Consider the following 21,038-nt stretch of genomic DNA (forward strand, 5'->3'; position numbering starts at 1 on the left):
AGGTATAAAGTGAATTATGCATTTCACTAAAGGTATAAAGAAGAATTAACACTGCCAAAATGGTTATCCTACCTAAAACAATTGACAGATTCAATGCAATCCCTATCAAAATACCAATGGCATTTCATAAAGGTATAAAGGTGGCAAATAAGCATGTGAAAAGATATTCAGCAGCATTAGTAGCTAGGGAATACCAATTAAAATCCAAATGAGTTATCAGTATAAATCTATCAGAATGGATAAAATAAAAAATAGTGATAACCAAATGCTGGTGAGTATATGGAGGAACATACCTTGCTGGTGGAATGCAACCACTTTGGAAAACAATTTTGCAAGTAGAAAGATAAATAAATAAATAAACATGCAACTGCTATAGGACCTAGCAATTCTACTCTTGAGGATTTACCCCAGAAAATAAAAAACTATGTCACATAAAAACCTGTACAAAAATGTTTTTAGAAGCTTTATTATTAATAGACAAAAACTGGAAACAACACAGTTGTGGAAACAACTCACTCACGTCCTTCAGTGGTGAGTGGTCAAACAAACTGTTATACATCTACACCATGGAATCCTACTTAACAATGAAATGAGATGAAATACTGAAGAAACTTGAAAGAATTATGCTAAGTGAAAAAATAGAAATCCCAAATTTGGGGATCTCATTTATATAACATTCTTCAAATGGCAAAACTATAGCAATAGAGAACAGATTAGTGGTAGCCAGGGGATAAGGGAGAAGTTGGAGCTGGGTGGAAGTATGTGTAGATACAAAAGGACATGAAGAATCCTGTGATGATGAGATCATCATCTGGTTGTGGTATTGTCCTATAGTTCTGCAAGATGTTACCATTATGCAAAAACTAGATAAAGGGCATGCATAATCTCTCTGTATTATTTCTCACAACTGCATGTGAATCTACACATATCTCAAAATAAAAAGTTTAATTACAAACAAACAAACAAACAAAAAATAGCTTCCTAGGTGAAAAATTATTGTCATGGGTTCTCTGAAATGAAAATCTAGTTATTCTGGTAGTATGCCACCACAGCACATACAAAGCAGCCTTGTCCACTGATAAGCCATTTGTCCATAGGTCAACATCCTATGCATTTAGGAATACAGAGCCTCCAACATTCCAAAACCAGGACGTGGGTACATTTCTGTCAACTTGTGATGCTTAGTTTGGAGCTGACACTGATGTTCACTGTGAAGTGGCAGTGCTACTCTGTCTACAGTGCAGGAGAACCACTGAAAGGAAAGCTCCTTGTTAAGCAATGTGCCTTGTCATAAAGACTTCCTAGCAATTTTTAAAGAAAAACTTATGGCATTAGTAAATCTAAAACCTTGAGGAATAAATTGAGTGATTCATTATGAGGCATGCATTTTTCATAAAGGGTACAGTAAGAATTCTCATATCTTAATAATTTGTATAGTATCTTTTACCTTTTCCCTCTTCTCTCTTCAACAAATGAGCTGGGGAAATCTTAACTTATCCAGGCAGATGAATGTTGATTTTGCTTTTAAAAAGCAAGGCACTCAATCTGTGGTCTGCACACTCTGCAGAATCCTTCTTAGGGAGCCATAATCATGAGAACTTTCCACTATGTAGATGAAATTTTATGTGCAGTCAAAGAAATCAGACCAGCCTGTTCTTTTCCTTCCTGTCAGGTTTTCTGATAGGTTTGTCCTGTTGTTTCAGGAATATCCTCAAGTAGTCTCTAAAGCAATAATAACTTCTTCCCAAGAATAAAATGGAAATGAGTTAACAATTCATTTCTGGCCTGCCTCAGATATAAAGAGAATCTTAAACTACACAAGTCCTTATCCACACCATCCAGCAATTAGTGACTGCTACTTTTAGAAGATGAGTGGGAAGAAAGGAAAGCACAGTTGGCCCTTGAACAATGTGGGGGTTAGGGGTACTGAACCCCATGTAGTTGAAAATGTGAGCATAAATTTTGACTCCCCCAAAACTTAACTACCAATACCTATTGTTGACAAGAAGCCTTACTAATAACACAAACAACCAATTAACATATAACATCTGTGTTTGTAAAATAAGTCATGGGGCTGTAAAGTACAGTATAAGGGATATAGTCAATAGCATTGTAGTGACTTCAGTGACAGATGGTAAGTAGGCTTACTGTGGACATCATTTGTAATGTATAAAAATATTCACCCACGATGATGTACACCTGGAACTACTAGGATATTGTATGTAAATTATACTTCAATTTAAAAGAAGAATTAAAAAGAAAAAATAAGGACAGCCATCTTTGCTGTGATCGGTACCGTAAGGTCTATTTAGGGGTATGGATGGATTGATTATAATTTTATATAGATGAAGTGCCTACCCACATTTAACAGAAATCTATAATCCATATATTTTAAATTCCTCTGTATGCACAAATGTAATCTTTGGTAGCTTGATCCTACTTAAGTTTCAACATTTTTTCCTCTCTTTTTCTTTTGAAGGTTGCTGAACATTGAGAGTGAAATGATCAAGTTTGCCAGTTACTATGCTGGAGTTGCTGTAGCAGTACTTACCACGGGGTACATTCAAGTTAGTAGCTCCTGCATTTTACTTACAGGGCAACATCTGGATTCAAAGACACTAATAATGAAATGCAAAGTGTACTCTTTAACTTTTTGAGTTGTTCAGAAACCATAAGGACTACAGTTTTATTTAGGGGACATGAGAGAAGGGGGAAAGATTTCTCCCTCTCAGTTGGGGAGGAGGATACAAGCAGCTGTCTAGAAAGAAGGAGAATAGCTTTTAGTTTCAGTGTCCTGCCCTCCCTCCCTCCCTCCTCTCTTCTAAATTCAGAAACAGACAGCTGTGGATGTTTGTAGAGGGAGGGTGAGCGGCCTGGGGAAAGCTGGGTTGGGGAGTTGAGGAAAAGGGAGGTTTACTTTCTTTTTCTCTTTTATTGCTAAAGTCTCACTGAACTGCATTCCACCCCAAATTCTGTAAACTGAATCTAGGGCATATTCCAGATCTAAGCCGTGGAAAGGCTTGGAGTTACTTAACCCTTATTAAAGAAGAAACATATTTCATCTTTTGCCTAATGTAGAGAAAAAGAAGGTATCACCATTCCTCATTCATTTACTAGTTCCAGGAAGTTAGTATCAGTTACAGAGAGAAATGAATAATCTTTTCCCATTTCTGGCCCTGGGAGTTTTAATGACAGGCTTGTTTTGCCTGCCTGGGGAAAACTATCAGCAGATTCCCTGCTTATGTCATCATTTGTGCCTTACTTTCTCTGAAAGTCATTGTTCAACAGCTTGGAAATGCATAAATGCTTATTGACAGGCCTCTGTGGGAAATTCACTCAGAAGTGGCATGCAGAAATAATAATTTAAGAGCAGTAATTTATTTTTGGTGCTGTATGCTTCATTTTGCACTTAAAAGTGAAGCTCAGTAAGGTTAACTCTAAGTGGCAGAGTTGGATTGAAACCCAAATCTGGTGGTGACTCTGAAGAGCGATGGTAGAATTCTGGACTCTGAAATCTAAATCTGGTTTCCCTGAGTTGTTCTGCTTACTTCCACGTTTAGTTACAGGTGCCAGAGATCACACCTTAGTTCCCAAGAAGGGGCACTTTATGAATAATGTTCCTCCATTTCTCAACTGTTCAATTGAAAGTATTTTTTTTTCTGAAAATAGAGGGAATTAACAAGTATCTTTACCATTGTAATGCTAAAATTTCTTGCTCCACTTCCAGATATGCTTTTGGGTAATTGCTGCAGCTCGTCAGATCCAGAAAATGAGGAAATTTTACTTTAGGGGAATAATGAGAATGGAAATAGGATGGTTTGACTGCAATTCAGTGGGAGAGCTGAATACAAGATTGTCTGAGTAAGTGACTAGTAGGACATATTATGTGTATGTCATTTTTTGATAATGAAACTGCTGTTTCTAAATCAACAATTGGAAACACTTTAAGTTATTTTTATATGTTTTGTCTCTTAAGCTGGGCTTTTACAGGTATCATGGCTTTTTCAGAGGTAATACTTTATCAAATATGATCATTAAAAATTGAAAGCCAATTTTTACAATTTAGTTTGTGAGCCTTTGATTAAAATATTAGAAATAAAGTATTAAAGAATAGAGTTAAAAGAAGTAGCATTATTTTGCCTCAAAAGAAGAAATTGAGGGATGTCATGATCTATGAATCTCTAATGAAAATAATATAAATTAGAATAAATATTCTTGCTCTGTCTGTTGAGGTAATTTCTGCATATAAAAGCAAAAACAAAAAAATCCAAAATAGCTTGAGAAAGATTCAAATTATAAAACTGGATTTAAATACAGTTTACACCTAAATACTAGTTTGGGTCATTAATAGTCCACCTTTCCCAAGTAATTCTGAATGACCCTGAATAAGTAGAGTCAATTGAATCCTACCGAACTGAACTTTGATGTTCTGCAAAAGACAGTTAGTTTATTAGTGTAGTGAAGCTGAAAGCAGGCTAAATGTTGGGCTGACTAGATTCTAGCACTCAGTCTGCCCCTTACTTACTGTGCCCTTGAACAGATACTTAACCTTGTTAAATGTAATTGTCTAATGTCTGGGTCCTGTCTTAGGTCCTTTTTTGCTATCAAGTCCTAAGCCCTGCTTGCTCCATCTGGACAAGTGATTATGGGAGTTTTCCCAGGAATAGGAATTTAATTCAACCGATTATTATATTATATTATATTATATTATATTATATTATATTATATTATATTATATTATATTATATTATATTATATTATATTATATTATATTATATTATATTATATTATACATACTGAATAATTGCATAATTATAAATTTTTTTATATATATGGATCACTTACCTTATGCAAGGCATAAGGCATAAAGATAAATCACAGAACTCCTGATCTTAAGAAACTTACAGTCTAGTAGGAGGGATAAAAGGTGCAAGCAAATAAGTAATCAGAGCTAACGCATATTGATTGATTACTATGTACTAGGTACTTCACATACTTTACAATATTAGCTAATCCTCATTATTGCACATTGATGTAGGTTCTGCCATTATCTACATTTTACAGAAGGGGAAACTCGAGGCACAGAAAGGTTAAATAACTTGCCCAAGAAGAGCCTACAGTAAAATTCAGACCCTAGCTCTGGTGTCTGTGCCCTTAACCACTATTCTAATAAGCAGAATGCAGTAATTACACACACATACCGATTAATTACACTGTTATGAAACACAGGAAGGAAGATAATTTTCTGGAGGATTATATAAATTTTTATGAATTAGTTGGTATATGAATTGAACCTTTAGGCTGAAAAGATTTAGCAGATATAAAGAAGGAAAGAAGGGCTCTTCAAAAGAGATCAAGAATATTACCTATAAGAAAAAAAACAAATAAGATGGTTTCCAAAAAGCTTTGTCAACTTTGAATGAATGTGAGTTGGGAAAACTGAGTTAAGGACAAACTTACTTGGCTCTGAGGGGAGAGGCTTGATGACCTCCTGAATCAGCATATTTTCCAAGATGTGAAAGGCTGTTGTTTTCCAAGGGCAATGGGGTTCAGAGAAGAGAAGCGAGAGACTGGCAAGAGATCTGAATTGACCAAATTCAGTTTAGTGATCAAAGCCTACCTTGTTTCTAGGGATATTAATAAAGTCAATGATGCCATTGCTGACCAAATGGCCATTTTCATTCAGCGCATGACCACGAGCATCTGTGGATTCTTGCTGGGGTTTTACCAGGGTTGGAAACTGACTCTGGTTATCATCTCTGTCAGCCCTCTCATTGGGATTGGAGCAGCTGTCATTGGACTGGTAAGGCTGTCTTCTCACTTGTCTCCATAGAAAGACATTTGCAGTGACAGACAGCCAAATATGTGAAGCTTGATCCCCTTCTCCTGAATATGTACAAGTCAACATCATTATCACTATGTTGACTTATTTAGTTTGACTATTCTCAGTATCAAATAACATTCCATAGATTAGGAATTAATGATATTTATAACAAATATTATTGTATTAATAACAATAATTATATTTATTGAGCATTTACTATTTTGCCATGCACTGCTTGAGTTTCATATGCATTATTTGTAATTTTAACAACAATCTTATAAAGTATTAATGCTCTTGAAATATAAGAAACAGAGGCTCAGAGAGGTAAAAGGGACTGCACAACTAGTGAGTGACAGAACAGGATTAAACTTCTAGGAAGCATGACTCCAAGTTCCCACCCACTCTCCAATACACCTGCCTCTTTTCATGGTCTCCCAAGCTCAGATGTTTCTCTCAAAAAAGTCCAACAAATGTACCTAGATTGGTAACAAGACATAAAAGAGATTTCTGCAATCATAACTGTGTTCTCTACTCTATCTGACTGGTTTCAGAGAGAGGTTATCTGACCCATTCTGTATGGTATCCCAGCCATAGTCTCCATTGCCTCAGTATTCAGGTGAAGGAAAAGCATAGGAGTAGGAATTTTGGGTCATCTAAGTGAAAAAACACTCGCAAGGATAGAGAAATGATTATCTTCCTTGTAGAGAAACCACATCAGATAGAGGTCATGGGATCAGTCACACAAATAATTTGCTGTAAATGAGAATAGAATTCAGGTGAAAAACCACACACACACTCAGATCATTGAGCAACAGGCAACAATCTCCATGATAATGTTTCCTAGCAAAATATTCTCTACAGCCCACTGGTTTTATTACTAAAAGGTTTCCCAAGTAATTGATTGACAATAGCAAAGAGTTCACTCCACTTACCTAGGTTACTACCTGGCTCTACCATCTGGCTCAGGAAAGATATTTAATTTGACAAAACTTAAGGGTTTCCTCATATTTAAAATTAAGATAGTGCATTTCAAAGTCACTGTGATGATTCATGCATAATTCATGGTATGCACTTAGTATGGCATCTGGCACTGAATTAATTGCTAAAGAGGTATTATTATTATTATTAAAAATTTATTTTTTCCAATCCACCAGATCATGCAGGCTTCATAATCATCTTTCCTACCAAACACTTTCCAGCTGCATTCCAGGGAAGCCTCAGCTTCTGCAGAGGTTCTTTGGGGATTCTTCAAACATTTGATTCAATCTTTTCTCCCCAAATACATTTAGTCTTTCTTCAAACCTGTGATAAATTTGTACTCACACTCAAGTGAATCATCCATCAGGCTTACAGCAGATACCTCTTCTCATCTCAGTGCTCATATTTAACTTCTTGTTACTGTGTCACTGGTTTGGGATGTTGTAGCCCTGCACTGGTTTCTTCCTGAATTCAGGGCCATGCATGTTTGTGTAAAACAATATAATTACAATAGCCAAGATATGGAAGCAACCTAAATGTCCATCAGTAGATGAATGGATAAAGAAGATGTGGTACATATACACAATGGAATACTATTCAGCCATAAGAAAGAAACAAATCCTACCATTTGCAACAACATGGATGGAGCTAGAGGGTATTATGCTCAGTGAAATAAGCCAGGCAGAGAAAGACAAGTACCAAATGATTTCACTCATATGTGGAGTATAAGAACAAAGGAAAACTGAAGGAACAAAACAGCAGCAGAATCACAGAACCCAAGAAAGGACTAACAGTTACCAAAGGGAAAGGGACTGGGGAGGATGGGTGAGAAGGGAGGGATAAGGGCGGGGAAAAAGAAAGGGGCATTATGATTAGCATGATGTATAGTGTGTGTGTGGGGCCACGGGGAGGGCTGTGCAACACAGAGAAGACAAGTAGTGATTTTACAGCATCTTACTACACTGATGGACAGTGACTGTGAAGGGGTATGTGGGGGGGACTTGGTGAAGAGGGGAGCCTAGTAAACATAATGTTCTTCATGTAATTGTAGATTAATGATACCAAAATAAAAAAAATTAAATTAAAAAAAACCCAATATAAACAACTTCATCAGGCTCAATTCAAAAGCAGTACATAAAAAGGTGGAGGGGGAAATATATGACAAATTTGACATTATTATGGGTTTGGAGGCCTGTGTTTGATTAATACACTTACAATGAGAAATATGAGCAATTGTTAGATATTTCCCAATATACATCTTTTAAGTTCCTGCATCAGTTCAACTGAAGTATCCTGAGATTATTTAATATGCCAATACAATAAAAACTGGTAACATTCACAAAACTACTTAATTTTTCATTACTGTGCTAAAATAATATATTTCAGAAGTAAAAAAAGGATTGTGGTCAGTACTTCATTGCCATCCATAAAACCCAATTCAGATTTTAATGTTGATGAAAATAGCCTCATGCTCCTTATGATACCTTTTCAATTCTCAAATTTTAAAAGAGTGGACTTGTGAAATAAGTATATTCTAATAAAATACTACTTTTACTTATTGAGTATCTCAGAATTCTGTTTAAGGTTTTGTTTGATGAGAGTTTTGCTGCTAAATGTTTGGAAACATGTGGAACATACACTCTCCTACTCCGGGAACTATATATTTTTTCAGGTTTCTGAGTACTTTTCCACAATATTTGCTTTTTTTCATTTTTGTTTCATAATCTGTGCCAGGGATTTTTTTGACGGTAGTTCTAACTAGGACTCAATCCAAGTCCAATTTTACAAAAAGTTAACTTATTTAGTATTAAGAGCAATGTGTTTTTATTTCCTTTAGTAAAAAGTAAAGCTAGTTAGTTGAGCCCCTACAGTTCAGTCAAAATGGTGTAGCATTTATCTGAAGCTTCCTCCTGTGAAATTACCTCCCCAGCATCATGTGCTTTCATGGTCAGACCTGCCTTTCATTTTATATTCTAATCAATATGATACCTGCTGGGGTCTCTGGCCTTTGCCTCTGGTATTTGTAAATTGTGCAGTGGCCTTTGGCCAATAGCAATGAAATGTGATATGTTTGATTTGAAAGCTTTATTAGTATAATGACTAAAACACAGTGGCCTCACAGGATGCCCTATTTGGGACTTCTTCTATAAGAGGGTTTTTGAGGCTGACTTTTCATGGAATCATTATGATATGTCTGCAACCAAACCCCAAGGTTGAGACTATTGGACTGAACTTGAACCAAATGCTTTGCTTGGTAAAGGCTGTTATGGTGAGAAGCTGGTCTTGTATTAAACCGTGCCACATGTTTACTCTGCTAAACAGATCACCAAGTGACAGGCCAATTTACCTAATGACCTGGTCTTTACATTTTATTTTCTTCTTTTGGATTTTAGAGTGTGTCCAAGTTTACTGACCATGAATTAAAGGCCTATGCCAAAGCAGGGTCCGTGGCAGATGAAGTCATTTCATCTATGCGAACAGTGGCTGCTTTTGGTGGTGAGAAAACAGAGGTTGAAAGGTGAGAAACTGAAATGTTTGCCACTTTCCTGAATTTTGTTGGTCCACCTACCGCCCTGAAACTTTCCCATTTGTCAGATTCACCTTGGTCTATGGCACCATGAGGGTGCATTTGTTCAAGTGGCAGCTAAGCCAAGTAAATAGATCGATCAAGGACTACAAGGACTCCTAAACATTTAGCTATGTGTTTTGAGTACGTTGTAGTTGGTGATTTTCAGAAGCCTTCTTAGGTTAGATATTTATTTCAAACTCTGATGGTGTGTATGTATACATACCTGACCTCATTCCAGTATGCACCACAGTCCTGCTCCAGCGGGTCCAGGGTTCCCTGAAGGTGAACGGCATTGGCGAGTGAGTGAGGACACAGACACTAGTAGTGGTGCTAAACTGGCCGCTTATTGACAGAAACTTCAAGCATTATATAGGGATCAGTTACATAAAGTCATCATAAAATCATCATAAAGCATGCATCATTAGATATTTTATGGCATAATCTACTTCTCAGAATGTTCCCCTGCTTTTCCAACTAAGGAAGGTCATCATGGTCTTTTCCTCAAGATTTTTCTGTTGCTCTTTTACTTTTAGATTCTAATCTCAGGTTAAATTTCTACAAGGCACCACAATGTCTTCTACATGTGTCTTAAAACTTGCTTAATCTAGGAAAGGTCATCTTAAAATTGGTCTCTCACCTAGACTCACTGCAGGGGCATGTTTTTTCTATAGTTCCTTGAAACCATTTACAGTAGAATGAGCAGCACTCACTCTGTTGATCTTGGCTGTAACAATGCTTACTGTGATCTCTATAGTAATGGCTCCTAAGGAGACTCCACTAAGATATTTGGCCTCTCCAAACAAGGCTCCCATTTGCTCTCTTGACCCATACCTTATGATGGTCATCTCTTATTTCTCCTGGAGGCCAAGTTGGCCTGGGAGTTGTACCCTGAATTCACCTGAACATTCTTTTATTTCCAAACCCAGGGATAATAACCCACTGGCCTGGGGGGAATGTGTAGGGTTTTATTTTCTCTTTAGATGAGGGACTATCTTGACACAAGCAGGGTTTTTATGATCACTCTATGGTTCCTAGCAGTCCTTTCCCAGGGGCTTCCTTCATTGGCTCATTCTGAGGCCCTTCCTTAGGAATGGCCCCCGGGGACATTTTCTGATTCATGGGGGCTGTTTGAGCTAGGGGAATAGTCAAATTAGGCAATAGAAGATATATCAGTAGCTTCCCCTTTGGAGGCCCACTGTGTGGTATCCATCCATTAGCCTCCTGGGCTGTACCATCAGGCAGGCAGTGTAGGTTAGCTCCCAACAAGTCTGTAGTACTGAACACAATGGAATATTATTCAGCCATAAGAAGAAAACAAATCCTACCATTTGCAACAACATGGATGGAGCTAGAGGGTATTATTCTCAGTGAAATAAGCCAGGCGGAGAAACACAAGTATCACATGATTTCCCTCATCTGTGGAGCATAAAAACAAAGCAAAACTAAAGGAACAAAACAGCAGCAGACTCACAGAACCCAAGAATAGACTAACAGTTACCAAAGGGAAAGGGGCTGGGGAGGGTGGGTGGTAAGGGAGGGAGAAGGGAAATAATGGGCATTACAATTAGCACACATAATATGGGGGGAGCATGGGGAAGGCAGTATAGCCCAGAGAAGACAAGTAATGACTCTATAGCATCTTACTATGCTGACAGACAGTGACTGTGATGGGGTATGTGGTAGAGACTTGATAATAGGGGGAATCTAGTAAACACAATATTGCCCATGTGATTTTATATTAATGATACCAAAAAAAACCACCCAAAGACTTCTCCATTGCTAAAAAAATAAAATAACTACCAACTTAATTAAGTCCTTATTTAATATGTTGTATACCCACTGTGCTGATGTCATTCTCAGCTGCTATCAAATTCACCAGTTAAAAATGAGAATAGGATTTACCATCCCTAATTATCCTCTTTTGCTTTCTTTTTTTTTCTGCTTCTTTTCGTCTATGTGGTTACCTTATTTCTTACAAATATAATTTCGGTAGCACATTTCCACGAAACACTATCTTTTTATTGTTAACAAACAAAGGAGTGTAAATGTTTTAAATATGGTAAAAAATAGGGTAGACCTTCAGTTTTGTGCTGCAAAATATTAGAAGTTCTCAATGAGTTTATTTTTTGTGATGTAGGAAGTCAGTTACAGAATGCTGAACTTTAAGACCATCTCCATTATTGATGGTAGGTCATAGAATTACTGAATCTTAATGCTTGGATTGAATTTGCACATAGTTATCCATGTCCCATGGCAGTGAACCTGAGCAGTCATGTTACAACATAGGATTCTCGTCACAGAGCAAATGGGTGAGTATATGTAGATGAGTTGGCACAAACACTAATTTTAAATCTGGGGTGAGGAGAAAGAGTTGCACCATTTTCCAATAGAAAGCAAGTGTCTTAATAAACTCACTGAGAGATCCCTGATGCCCAAACTTTTGTGTTAAAAATCCTTTTCTCTCAGGGAAAAACTGACCCCACTGCACTCATCTAAGAAAGCAATCTACTTTGAAGCTTCATTTATTTATTTATATTTAATTTTTTATTAGCGTATGATTGATATACACTCTTATGAAGGTTTCACATGCAAAAATAATGTGGTTACTACATTTACCCATATTATCAAGTCCCCATCCATACCCCAATGCAGTCACTGTTAAGTGCAGCACTTTTACAATATTGTAAAATATTGTAAAATAATGTATGGTAGGATTTCTTTCTTTCTTATGGCTGAATAGTATTCCATTGTGTATATGTACCACCTCTTCTTTATCCATTCATCTACTGATGGACACTTAGGTTGCTTCCATATCTTGGCTATTGTAAAAGTGCTACAACAAGTGCAGCAAGATGCCACAGATCCACTGTGTGCCTTCTCTGTGCTACACTCTTTTCCCCACGATCCCCCACACCATGTGTACTAAACATAATACCCCTCAATATCCTTCTCCCTCCCTCCCCTCCCCACCCACCCTCCCACACCCCTCCCCTTTGGTAACCACTAGCTCATTCTTGGAGTCTCTGAGTCTGCTGCCATTTTGTTCCTTCAGTTTTGCTTCATTGTTATACTCCACAAATGAGGAAAATCATTTGGCATTTGTCTTTCTCCACCTGACTTATTTCACTGAGCATAATGTCCTCCAGCTCCATCCATTTTGTTGCAAATGGTAGGATTTGTTTCTTTCTTATGGCTGAATAGTATTCCATTGTGTATATGTACCGCCTCTTCTTTATCCATTCATCTACTGATAGACACTTAGGTTGCTTCCATATCTTGGCTATTGTAAAAGTGCTACAATAAACATAGGGGTGCATATGCCTTTTTGAATCTGAGAAGTTGTATTCTTTGGGTAAATTCCAAGGACTGGGATTCCCGGGTCAAATGGTATTTCTATTTTTAGTTTTTTGAGGAACCTCCATATTGCTTTCCACAATGGTTGAACTAGCTTACATTCCTACCAGCAGTGTAGGAGGGTTCCCCTTTCTCTGCATCCTCACCAGCATTTGTTGTCCTTAGTCTTTTCAATGCTGGCCATCCTTACTGGTATGAGGTGATATCTCATTGTGGTTTTAATTTACATTTCCCTGATGATTAGTGATGTGGAGCATCTTTTCATGTTTCTGTGGGTCATATGAATTTCTTCTTTGGAGAACTGTCTCTTCATATCCTCTACCCATTTGTTAATCAGGTTATTTCTTTTTGGGTGTTGAGGCATGTAAGTTATTTATATATTTTGTATGTTAAACCCATATTGGATATGTCATTTATGAATATATTATCTCATACTGTAGAATACCTTTTTGTTCTGTTGATGTTGTCCTTTGCTGTACAGAAACTTTCTAGTTTGATGTAGTCCCATTAATTCATGTTTGCTTTTGTTTCCCTTTCTTGAGGAGATGCATTCAGGAAGAAGTTGCTCATGCTTCTATTCAGGAGATGTTTGCCTATGTTGTCTTCTAAGACATATGGTTTCATGACTTACATTCAAGTCTTTAATCCATTTCGACTTTACTTTTGTGTATGGGATTAAACAATAATCCAGTTTCATTCTCTTGCATGTAGCTGTCCAGTTTTGCCAACACCAGCTGTTGAAGTGGCTGTCATTTCCCCATTGTATGTCCATGGCTCCTTTATCATACACTAATTGACCATATATGCTTGGGTTTATATCAGGGCTTTCTAGTCTGTTCCATTGATCTATGGGTCTGTTCTTGTGCCAGTATCAAATTTTCTTGATCACTGTGGCTTTGTAGTACAGCTTGAAGTTGGGGAGCATAATTCCCCCTGCTTTATTCTTCCTTCTCAGGATTGCTTTGTCTATTCGGGGTCTTTTGTGGTTCCATATGAATTTTAGGATGATTTTCTCTAGTTTGTTGAAGAAGGCTTTTGGTTTTTTGACAGGAATTGCATTGAATCTATAGATTGCTTTAGACAGGGTGGCCATTTTGACAATGTTAATTCTTACTACCCATGAGCATGGGATGTGTTTGCATTTATTGGTATCTTCTTTAATTTCTCTCATGAGTGTCTTGTAGTTTTCAGAGTATAGGACTTTCACTTTGTTGGTTAGGTTTATTCCTAGGTATTTTATTCTTTTGGACGCAATTGTGAATGGAATTGTTTTCCTGATTTCTTTTTCTGCTAGTTCATCATTAGTGTATGGGGATGCCACAGATTTCTGTGAATTAATTTTGTATCCTGCAACTTTGCTGAATTCAGATATTAGATCTAGTAGTTTTGAAGTGGATTCTTTAGGGTTTTTTTAATATACAATATCAGGTCATCTGCAAACAGGGACAGTTTAACTTCTTTCTTGCCAATCTGGATGCCTTTTATTTCTTTGTGTTGTCTGATTGCCATGGCTAGGACCTCCAGTACTATGTTGAATAACAGTGGGGAGAGTGGGCATCCTTGTCTTGTTACCAATCTTAAAGGAAAAGCTTTCAGCTTCTCACTGTTAAGTATAATTATGGCTTTGGTTTGTCATATACGGCCTTTATTATGTTGAGGTACTTACCCTCTAGACCCATTTTGTTGAGAGTTTTTATCATGAATGGGTGTTGAATTCTGTGAAATGCTTTTTCAGCTTCTATGGAAATGATCATGTGGTTTTTGTCCTTCTTTTTGTTAATGTGGTGGATGATGTTGATGGATTTTTGAATGTTGTACCATCCTTGCATCCCTGGAATAATTCCTACTTGATCATGATGGATGATCTTTATGATGTATTTTTGAATTCAGTTTGCTAATATTTTGTTGAGTATTTTTGCATCTATGTTCATCAGGGACATTGGTTTGTAATTTTCTTTTTTGTGGTGTCTTTGCCTGGTTTTGGTATTAAGTGATGCTGGGCTCATAGAATGAGTTTGGAAGTATTCCCTCCTCTTCTGTTTTTTTTGGAAAACTTAAGGAGAGTACATATTAGTTCTTCACTAAATGTTTGATAAAATTCAGCTATGAAGCCATGAAGTCATCTGGTCCAGGGGTTTGTTCTTAGGTAGTTTTTTGATTACCAGTTCAATTTCATTTCTGGCACTTGGTCTGTTCAGATTTTCTGTTTCTTCCTGGGTCAGCCTTGGAAGGTTGTATTTTTCTAAGAAGTTGTCCATTTCTTCTAGGTTATCCAGTTTGTTAGCATATAGATTTTCATAGTATTCTCTAATAATTATTTGTATTTCTGTGGTGTCCATAGTGATTTTTCCTTTCTCATTTCTGATTCTGTTTATGTGTGTAGACTCTCTTTTTTTCTTGATAAGTCTGGCTAGGGGTTTATCTGTTTTGTTTATTTTCTCAAAGAACCAGCTCTTGCTTTCATTGATTCTTTCTATTGTTTTATTCTTCTCAATTTTATTTATTTCTGCTCTAATCTTTAGTATGTCTCTCCTCCTACTGACTTTGGGCCTTATTTGTTCTGTTTCTAGTTTCATTAATTGTGAGTTTAGACAGCTTGTGTGGGATTGTTCTTCTTTCCTGAGATAGGCCTTTATTGCAGTATACTTTCCTCTTAGCACGGCCTTGGCAGCATCCCACAGATTTTTGCAGTGTTGAATTATTGTTGTCATTTGTCTCCATATATTGCTTGATCTCTGTTTTTTTTGGTCATTGATCCATTGGTTATTTAGGAGCATGTTGTAAAGCCTCCATGTGTTTGTCAGATTTTTCATTTTCTTTGTGTAATTTATTTCTAGTTTCATACCTTTTTGGTCTCAGAAACTGGTTGGTAAGATTTCAATCTTTTTGAATTTACTGAGGCAATTTTTGTGTCCTAGTATATGATCTATTCTTGTAAATGTTCCATGTGCACTTGAGAAGAATTTGTATTCTGCTGCTTTTGTGTGAAGAGTTCTGTAGATGTCTGTTAGGTCCAATGTGCTGTTCAGTGCCTTTGTGTCATTACTTATTTTCTGTCTGGTTGATCTGTCCTTCAGAGTGAGTGGAGTGTTGAAGTCTCCTAGAATGAATGCATTGCATTCTATTTCCCCTTTTAATTCTGTTAGTATTTGTTTCACATATGTGGGTGCTCCTGTGTTGGGAGCATAGATATTTATAATGGTTATATCTTCTTGTTGGATCGACCCCTTTATCATTATGTAATGTCCTTTTTTGTCTCTTATGACTTTCTTTGTTTTGAAGTCTATTTTGTCTGATACAAGTACTGCAACCCCCGCTTTTTTCTCTCTATTATTTGCATGAAATATCTTCTTCCATCCTTTCACTTTTAGACTGTGTATGTCTTTGGGTTTAAGGTGAGTCTCTTGTAGGCCGCATATAGATGGTTCTTGTTTTTTTATCCATTCAGTGATGCTATGCCTTTTGATTGGTGCATTCAGTCCATTTCCATTTAGGGTGATTATTGATAGCTATGTACTTATTGACATTGCAGGCTTTAGATTCATGGTTACCATAGATTCAAGGTTAATTTCCTTACTATCTAAGAGTCTAACTTAACTCACTTAATATGCTGTTACAAACACAATCTAAAGGTTCTTTTCTTTTTCTCCTCATTTTTCTTCCTCCTCCAATCTTTAAATATTAGTTATCATATTCTATATTCTTTGTCTATCCCTTGATTGACTTTGGGAATAGTTGATTTAATTTTGCATTTGCATAGTAATTAGCTGTTCTACTTTCTTTACTGTGGTTTTATTTCCTCTGGTGACAGCTATTAAACCTTAGGAACACTTCCATCTATAGCAGTTCCTCCAAAATAGACTGTAGAGATGGTTTGTGGGAGGTAAATTCTCTCAGCTTTTGCTTATCTGGAAATTGTTTAATCTCTCCTTCAAATTTAAATGACAATCTTGCCAGATAAAGTAATCTTGGTTCCAGGCCCTTCTGCTTCATTGCATTAAATACATCATGCCACTCCCTTCTGGACTGTAAGGTTTCTGCTGAGAAATCTGATGTTATCCTGATGGGCTTTCCTTTGTATGTGATCTTATTTCTTTCTCTGGCTGCTTTTCATAGTCTGTCCTTATGCTTGATCTTTGCCATTTTAATTACTACATGTCTTGGTGTTGTCTTCCTTGGGTCCCTTGTGTTGGGAGATCTGTGCATCTCCATGGCCTGAGAGACTATCTCTTTCTGCAGATTGGGGAAGTTTTCAGCAATTACCTCCTCAAAGACACTTTCTATCCCTTTCTCTCTCTTCTTCTTCTTTTGGTACCCCTATAATGAGAATATTGTTCTATTTGGATTGGTCACACAGTTCTCTCAATATTCTTTCATTCTTAGAGATCCTTTTTTCTCTCTGTGCCTCAGCTTCTTTGTATTCCTCTTCTCTAGTTTCTATTTCATTTATCGTCTCCTCCACCATATCCAACCTGCTTTTACTACCTTCCATTGTGCTCTTCAACAATTGGATCTCTGACTGGAATTCATTCCTGAGTTCTTGAATGTCTTTCTGTACTTTCATTAGCATGTTAATGCTTTTTATTTTAAACTCCCTTTCAGGAAGAGTCTTGAGGTCCATGTCATCTTTGTCCAGAGTTATATTAATTTTATTCTGAACCAGGTTCCTTTGGCATTTCATATTTGTATATGGCGCCCTCTAGTGTCCAGAAGCTCTACTCTCTGTAGCTGCTCAGCCCCTGAAGCAATGTCGGGGGTTGCAGGGGAGTGGTATTGGTGACTGGGGGAAGGAAAGAGCTGTTTCCTGCTTCCCGGCCGCTATGCCTGTCTCCACTGCCTGAGCCAGTGGGCCAAGCACACAGATATAAGCCTCTGTGCTTTGCGTTTGTAGTTGCTGTAGACAGATCTTCCCCTTGGCTGGCCTAATGCCAGGGTATGGTTTGCCACTTTGTGAGCCAGGTGGGGTTGGCCAGAGAAAGCACAGTAGGCTGCCTATCACAGCAGCGGTCCTTGGAGCTGTGTAGCCAGTCAGGGAGCTGGGGTACCTGGAAATCACGAAAGCTCCCAACCTGCTGGGCAGAGTGTACTCAGACAATTTTGTCTACCTGTCCTTTCTCCTGAGCAGTATGCTCTGTGCAATCCTTGCCACTTTAGCAGCCCTCTTGCTAAGGCTTCCTTGTTAGGAAGTCTCTCAGACTGCCGGCCTTTCTTTTGTCCTGGAGCAGCCAGATATGGATCCCTGCTTTCCACAAGTGGCTGGAATCTCAGTCTCTCCAGGAATTCTGCCTGTCTTAGCTTTCCAATCCCCTAATCATGAGAGTATCATGAAAGCACCTTGAAATGTAGGTTTGTGCTCTGAGCTCAGATCTCCGGAGCTAGGTATTCAGTAGTCCCAGGCCTCCACTCCCTCCCTGCTCCATTCCTCTTCCTCCAGCCTATGAGTTGGTGTGGGGGAAGGGCTTGTGTCCTGCCAGACCACAGCTTTGATACGTTACCCTGTTACATGAGATCTGCTCTTTTCTCCATGTGTATGCAGTCCTCTTTCCCCTTGCTCTTTCAGGTTTAGTTGTATTAATTATAGTTTCATATTATAAGCGGTTTTAGGAGGAAGCCTCTGTCTCACCTCTCATGCCACCATCTTTAATCCTCTCCCACTGAAGCTTTATTAGGCATTATCCCCTCAACATGTTCCACTGCAAGGTTGAAACAAACTTTAAATAATTACGCAGGAATTACTGTCCTTTCTTTACCTGAAGCTGTTCAGCATTTCGGGTGACTTTGTCATCATTGAGTAAAACCACCAGACTGTGGCCTGTTTTAAACATTGTAAATTGAGCTGCTGCTGTTCTGAAATAGACTCAGATGTTTTCTCTTCACAGGTACGAGAAAAATCTTGTGTTTGCCCAGCGTTGGGGAATTAGAAAAGGGATAGTGATGGGATTCTTTACTGGATTCATGTGGTGTCTCATCTTCTTATGTTATGCACTGGCTTTCTGGTATGGCTCCAAACTTGTCCTGGATGATGGTGAATATACAGCAGGAACCCTTGTGCAGGTACTTTGATCTTGATGACCTAGATATAATACTTCTGCTGGTGTCTCAGAAAAGTTTGTAGTTAAGACATTTTGTTTATTCCTTAGTGTCTGAAGGAGGAAAGCATCAATGATTTGGAGTCCATCTGCAGAAACAAGCAATACTTATGCACTTTATAATAAAGGGATGCTGAGAGTTTGAGTTGATGAGACCAGGGATGTAATGATTTCCAGAAATACACAATTCTATTTGGAAACACTGGATTAAAAACCCTTTGGTAGCTCTTTCTAGCAAGAATCCAATTTTATGGCTTTGTTAAAAAATAAACTGAAGCATATTCAAATATTTAAAAGTTTATTTGAGCAAAAATAATTCTAATCAGGAAGTGCAAAACCAGAAGTGGTTAGAAGGGTTCCATGGATAGGTGCAAGGGGAAAGAATTTCATGGAGAAGAGGTGGAAGCAAAGCAAGGAAATTATTTGATTGGTTATAGCTTATGTGGTTGCCTTATTTGGGAAAGCTTAATTGGCTGTTTGTGATTGCTTGTCCTTAAGTTTTGATTTCATAACCCTGAAGGATTTAGGCTTAGGTTTTGCTCTGCCTGTGTAGGGGGCTACTAAGGCTTTAGAGCTACCTCAGTCTAATGACCTCCTGTTTAACTAATTTAACAGTTCACACTTTCAACCTTGCTATGAGGAGGATACCTTCTGTAAATATTTCAAGTGAGAGAGCTACCCTTACCTTCTGGAAATAATTCAAGTGAGAACACTTACTGTGTGCAGATGGCACACTATGTGTCTCTTTCAATTATTGGTTACTAACCTCCCCTCTTACCCCTAACCTCTTCCTGCAAGCTTTAGCTGACACCTCAAGAAATTTTCCTTTGGGATGGTGAGAAACATTCTTTAAAAGTTTTATCTGCCTCTCTTTCTCTCCTGCCTCTCTTTCTTGTGCATGCAGGCACATTTATGGCTGTAGTTCTGAGTAACAAACTATGAAGGCTGCATAAGTGTCATCTGAGTTGAGTGTTTTTAATCCACTAAACTAATTAGCAGTTCGGTTAATCTAACATATTTTTGATACACAAAATTATTATTGGCTGCATGGTAATTGGGCATAAATGGTAAGTAGTTCACATAAGTGACTAATTAGTATCACTTGCACACAGACAAAAACCATTCTCTGTGATCTATTAGGAAAAAAGATGAAAGGGAACTGAATGGTGCAGGAGGCTGCCTGTCATGCCCCCCCAAGTTTTAGGACTTGATAATAAAAAATAATAGAGAGTAACATTATTCAGTGTAAACAAGGTGTCAAGCACCAAGTGAGCTATTTTAATATAATTGTTGTTTGTAATACTCACAACTTCATTCTGTAGTTGATGTCATTATGCTACTACTTAAAACTAAGATTGAACCCTGAGGTTTTAGAGTATGTGCCGAGTGGCATAGAGTGGGGCTTGGACTCAGGTCTCTGTGCTCCAGGGCCCGGCACACTGACTACTGTTCTCCTACCTCTGCATGTGTTGTGCCACAGGCCCTCTTTTCTCCAGCACAGAGCACAGATGAATTGTTCCCCAGTGGTCTTCCTTGCCCTCCTTCTTCCTACACTACTGTCCACAGGGCTAAAGAGTGTGGTTTGGGGTGGGACATGATGGTCTGATGTGTGCTACCTACTGGGGTGGTATTAGGTGCCTGTCTCTGTCCTATCTCATTCACTCTTCTCCTGAGAATCCTGAGAGAGACATTTGCTTGCCAAGCTGAGGAAGGGTTTGACTTCAAGACTCAGTTTAGGCCCCTAGTGAGTTCGTTTCCAAACTAGACCAGTGCCCACAAGCCAGTCCAGCCTGCTGACTTTTTGTAAATAAAGTTTTATTGGAACACGAGCACAGTCATTTGTTTACTATTGTCTGTGGCTGCTTTTATGCTACATAGCAGAGTTGAGTAATTCCCTCAGAGCCCATATGACCTGAAAAGCCTAAAATACTTATTATTTGGTCCTTTACAGAAAATATTTGTTGACTGCTGATCTAGGACATATGGAAGTATTTCTTTGCTCAGATAGAAAAACCTCTGATCAAGGTGGTCTTAACCCAAATTAGAGCACAAGTACTGTTCTGTCTGTTACCTTATCACTTCCTATGTGTGGAATCTAACTTCTTTCATCATCATCATCCTTATTATTTATGTGTCTGACACCAGATTAATCAATCACCTCTAGACACATTATTTCACTTAATCCTCTTAACAACCCCATGAGATTTGCATTATCCCTGTGTCC

At 37.9% G+C, this 21,038-nt stretch overlaps 1 protein-coding gene across 9 annotated transcripts in view; it reads left to right on the forward strand.

Moving 5' to 3' along the window:
* The window catches only part of ABCB11 (ATP binding cassette subfamily B member 11), a 206,389-nt gene that overhangs the window by 106,361 nt on the left and 78,990 nt on the right, over nt 1-21,038 (forward strand). For 7 of the 9 annotated variants that reach the window (XM_057503940.1, XM_057503944.1, XM_057503941.1 and 4 more), the window contains 5 exons: nt 2,480-2,567; nt 3,728-3,861; nt 5,632-5,803; nt 9,196-9,320; nt 18,605-18,779. In XM_057503940.1, coding sequence (XP_057359923.1) covers nt 2,480-2,567; nt 3,728-3,861; nt 5,632-5,803; nt 9,196-9,320; nt 18,605-18,779 — 694 coding nt within the window. Of the gene's footprint in view, nt 1-2,479; nt 2,568-3,727; nt 3,862-5,631; nt 5,804-9,195; nt 9,321-18,604; nt 18,780-21,038 lie in introns of those variants that run through there. The other 2 variants (XM_057503946.1, XM_057503947.1) reach the window with 2 other exon arrangements.

Source organism: Manis pentadactyla, chromosome 6 (genome assembly GCF_030020395.1).
Source record: "Manis pentadactyla isolate mManPen7 chromosome 6, mManPen7.hap1, whole genome shotgun sequence".
NCBI classification, from domain to species: Eukaryota; Metazoa; Chordata; class Mammalia; order Pholidota; family Manidae; genus Manis; species Manis pentadactyla.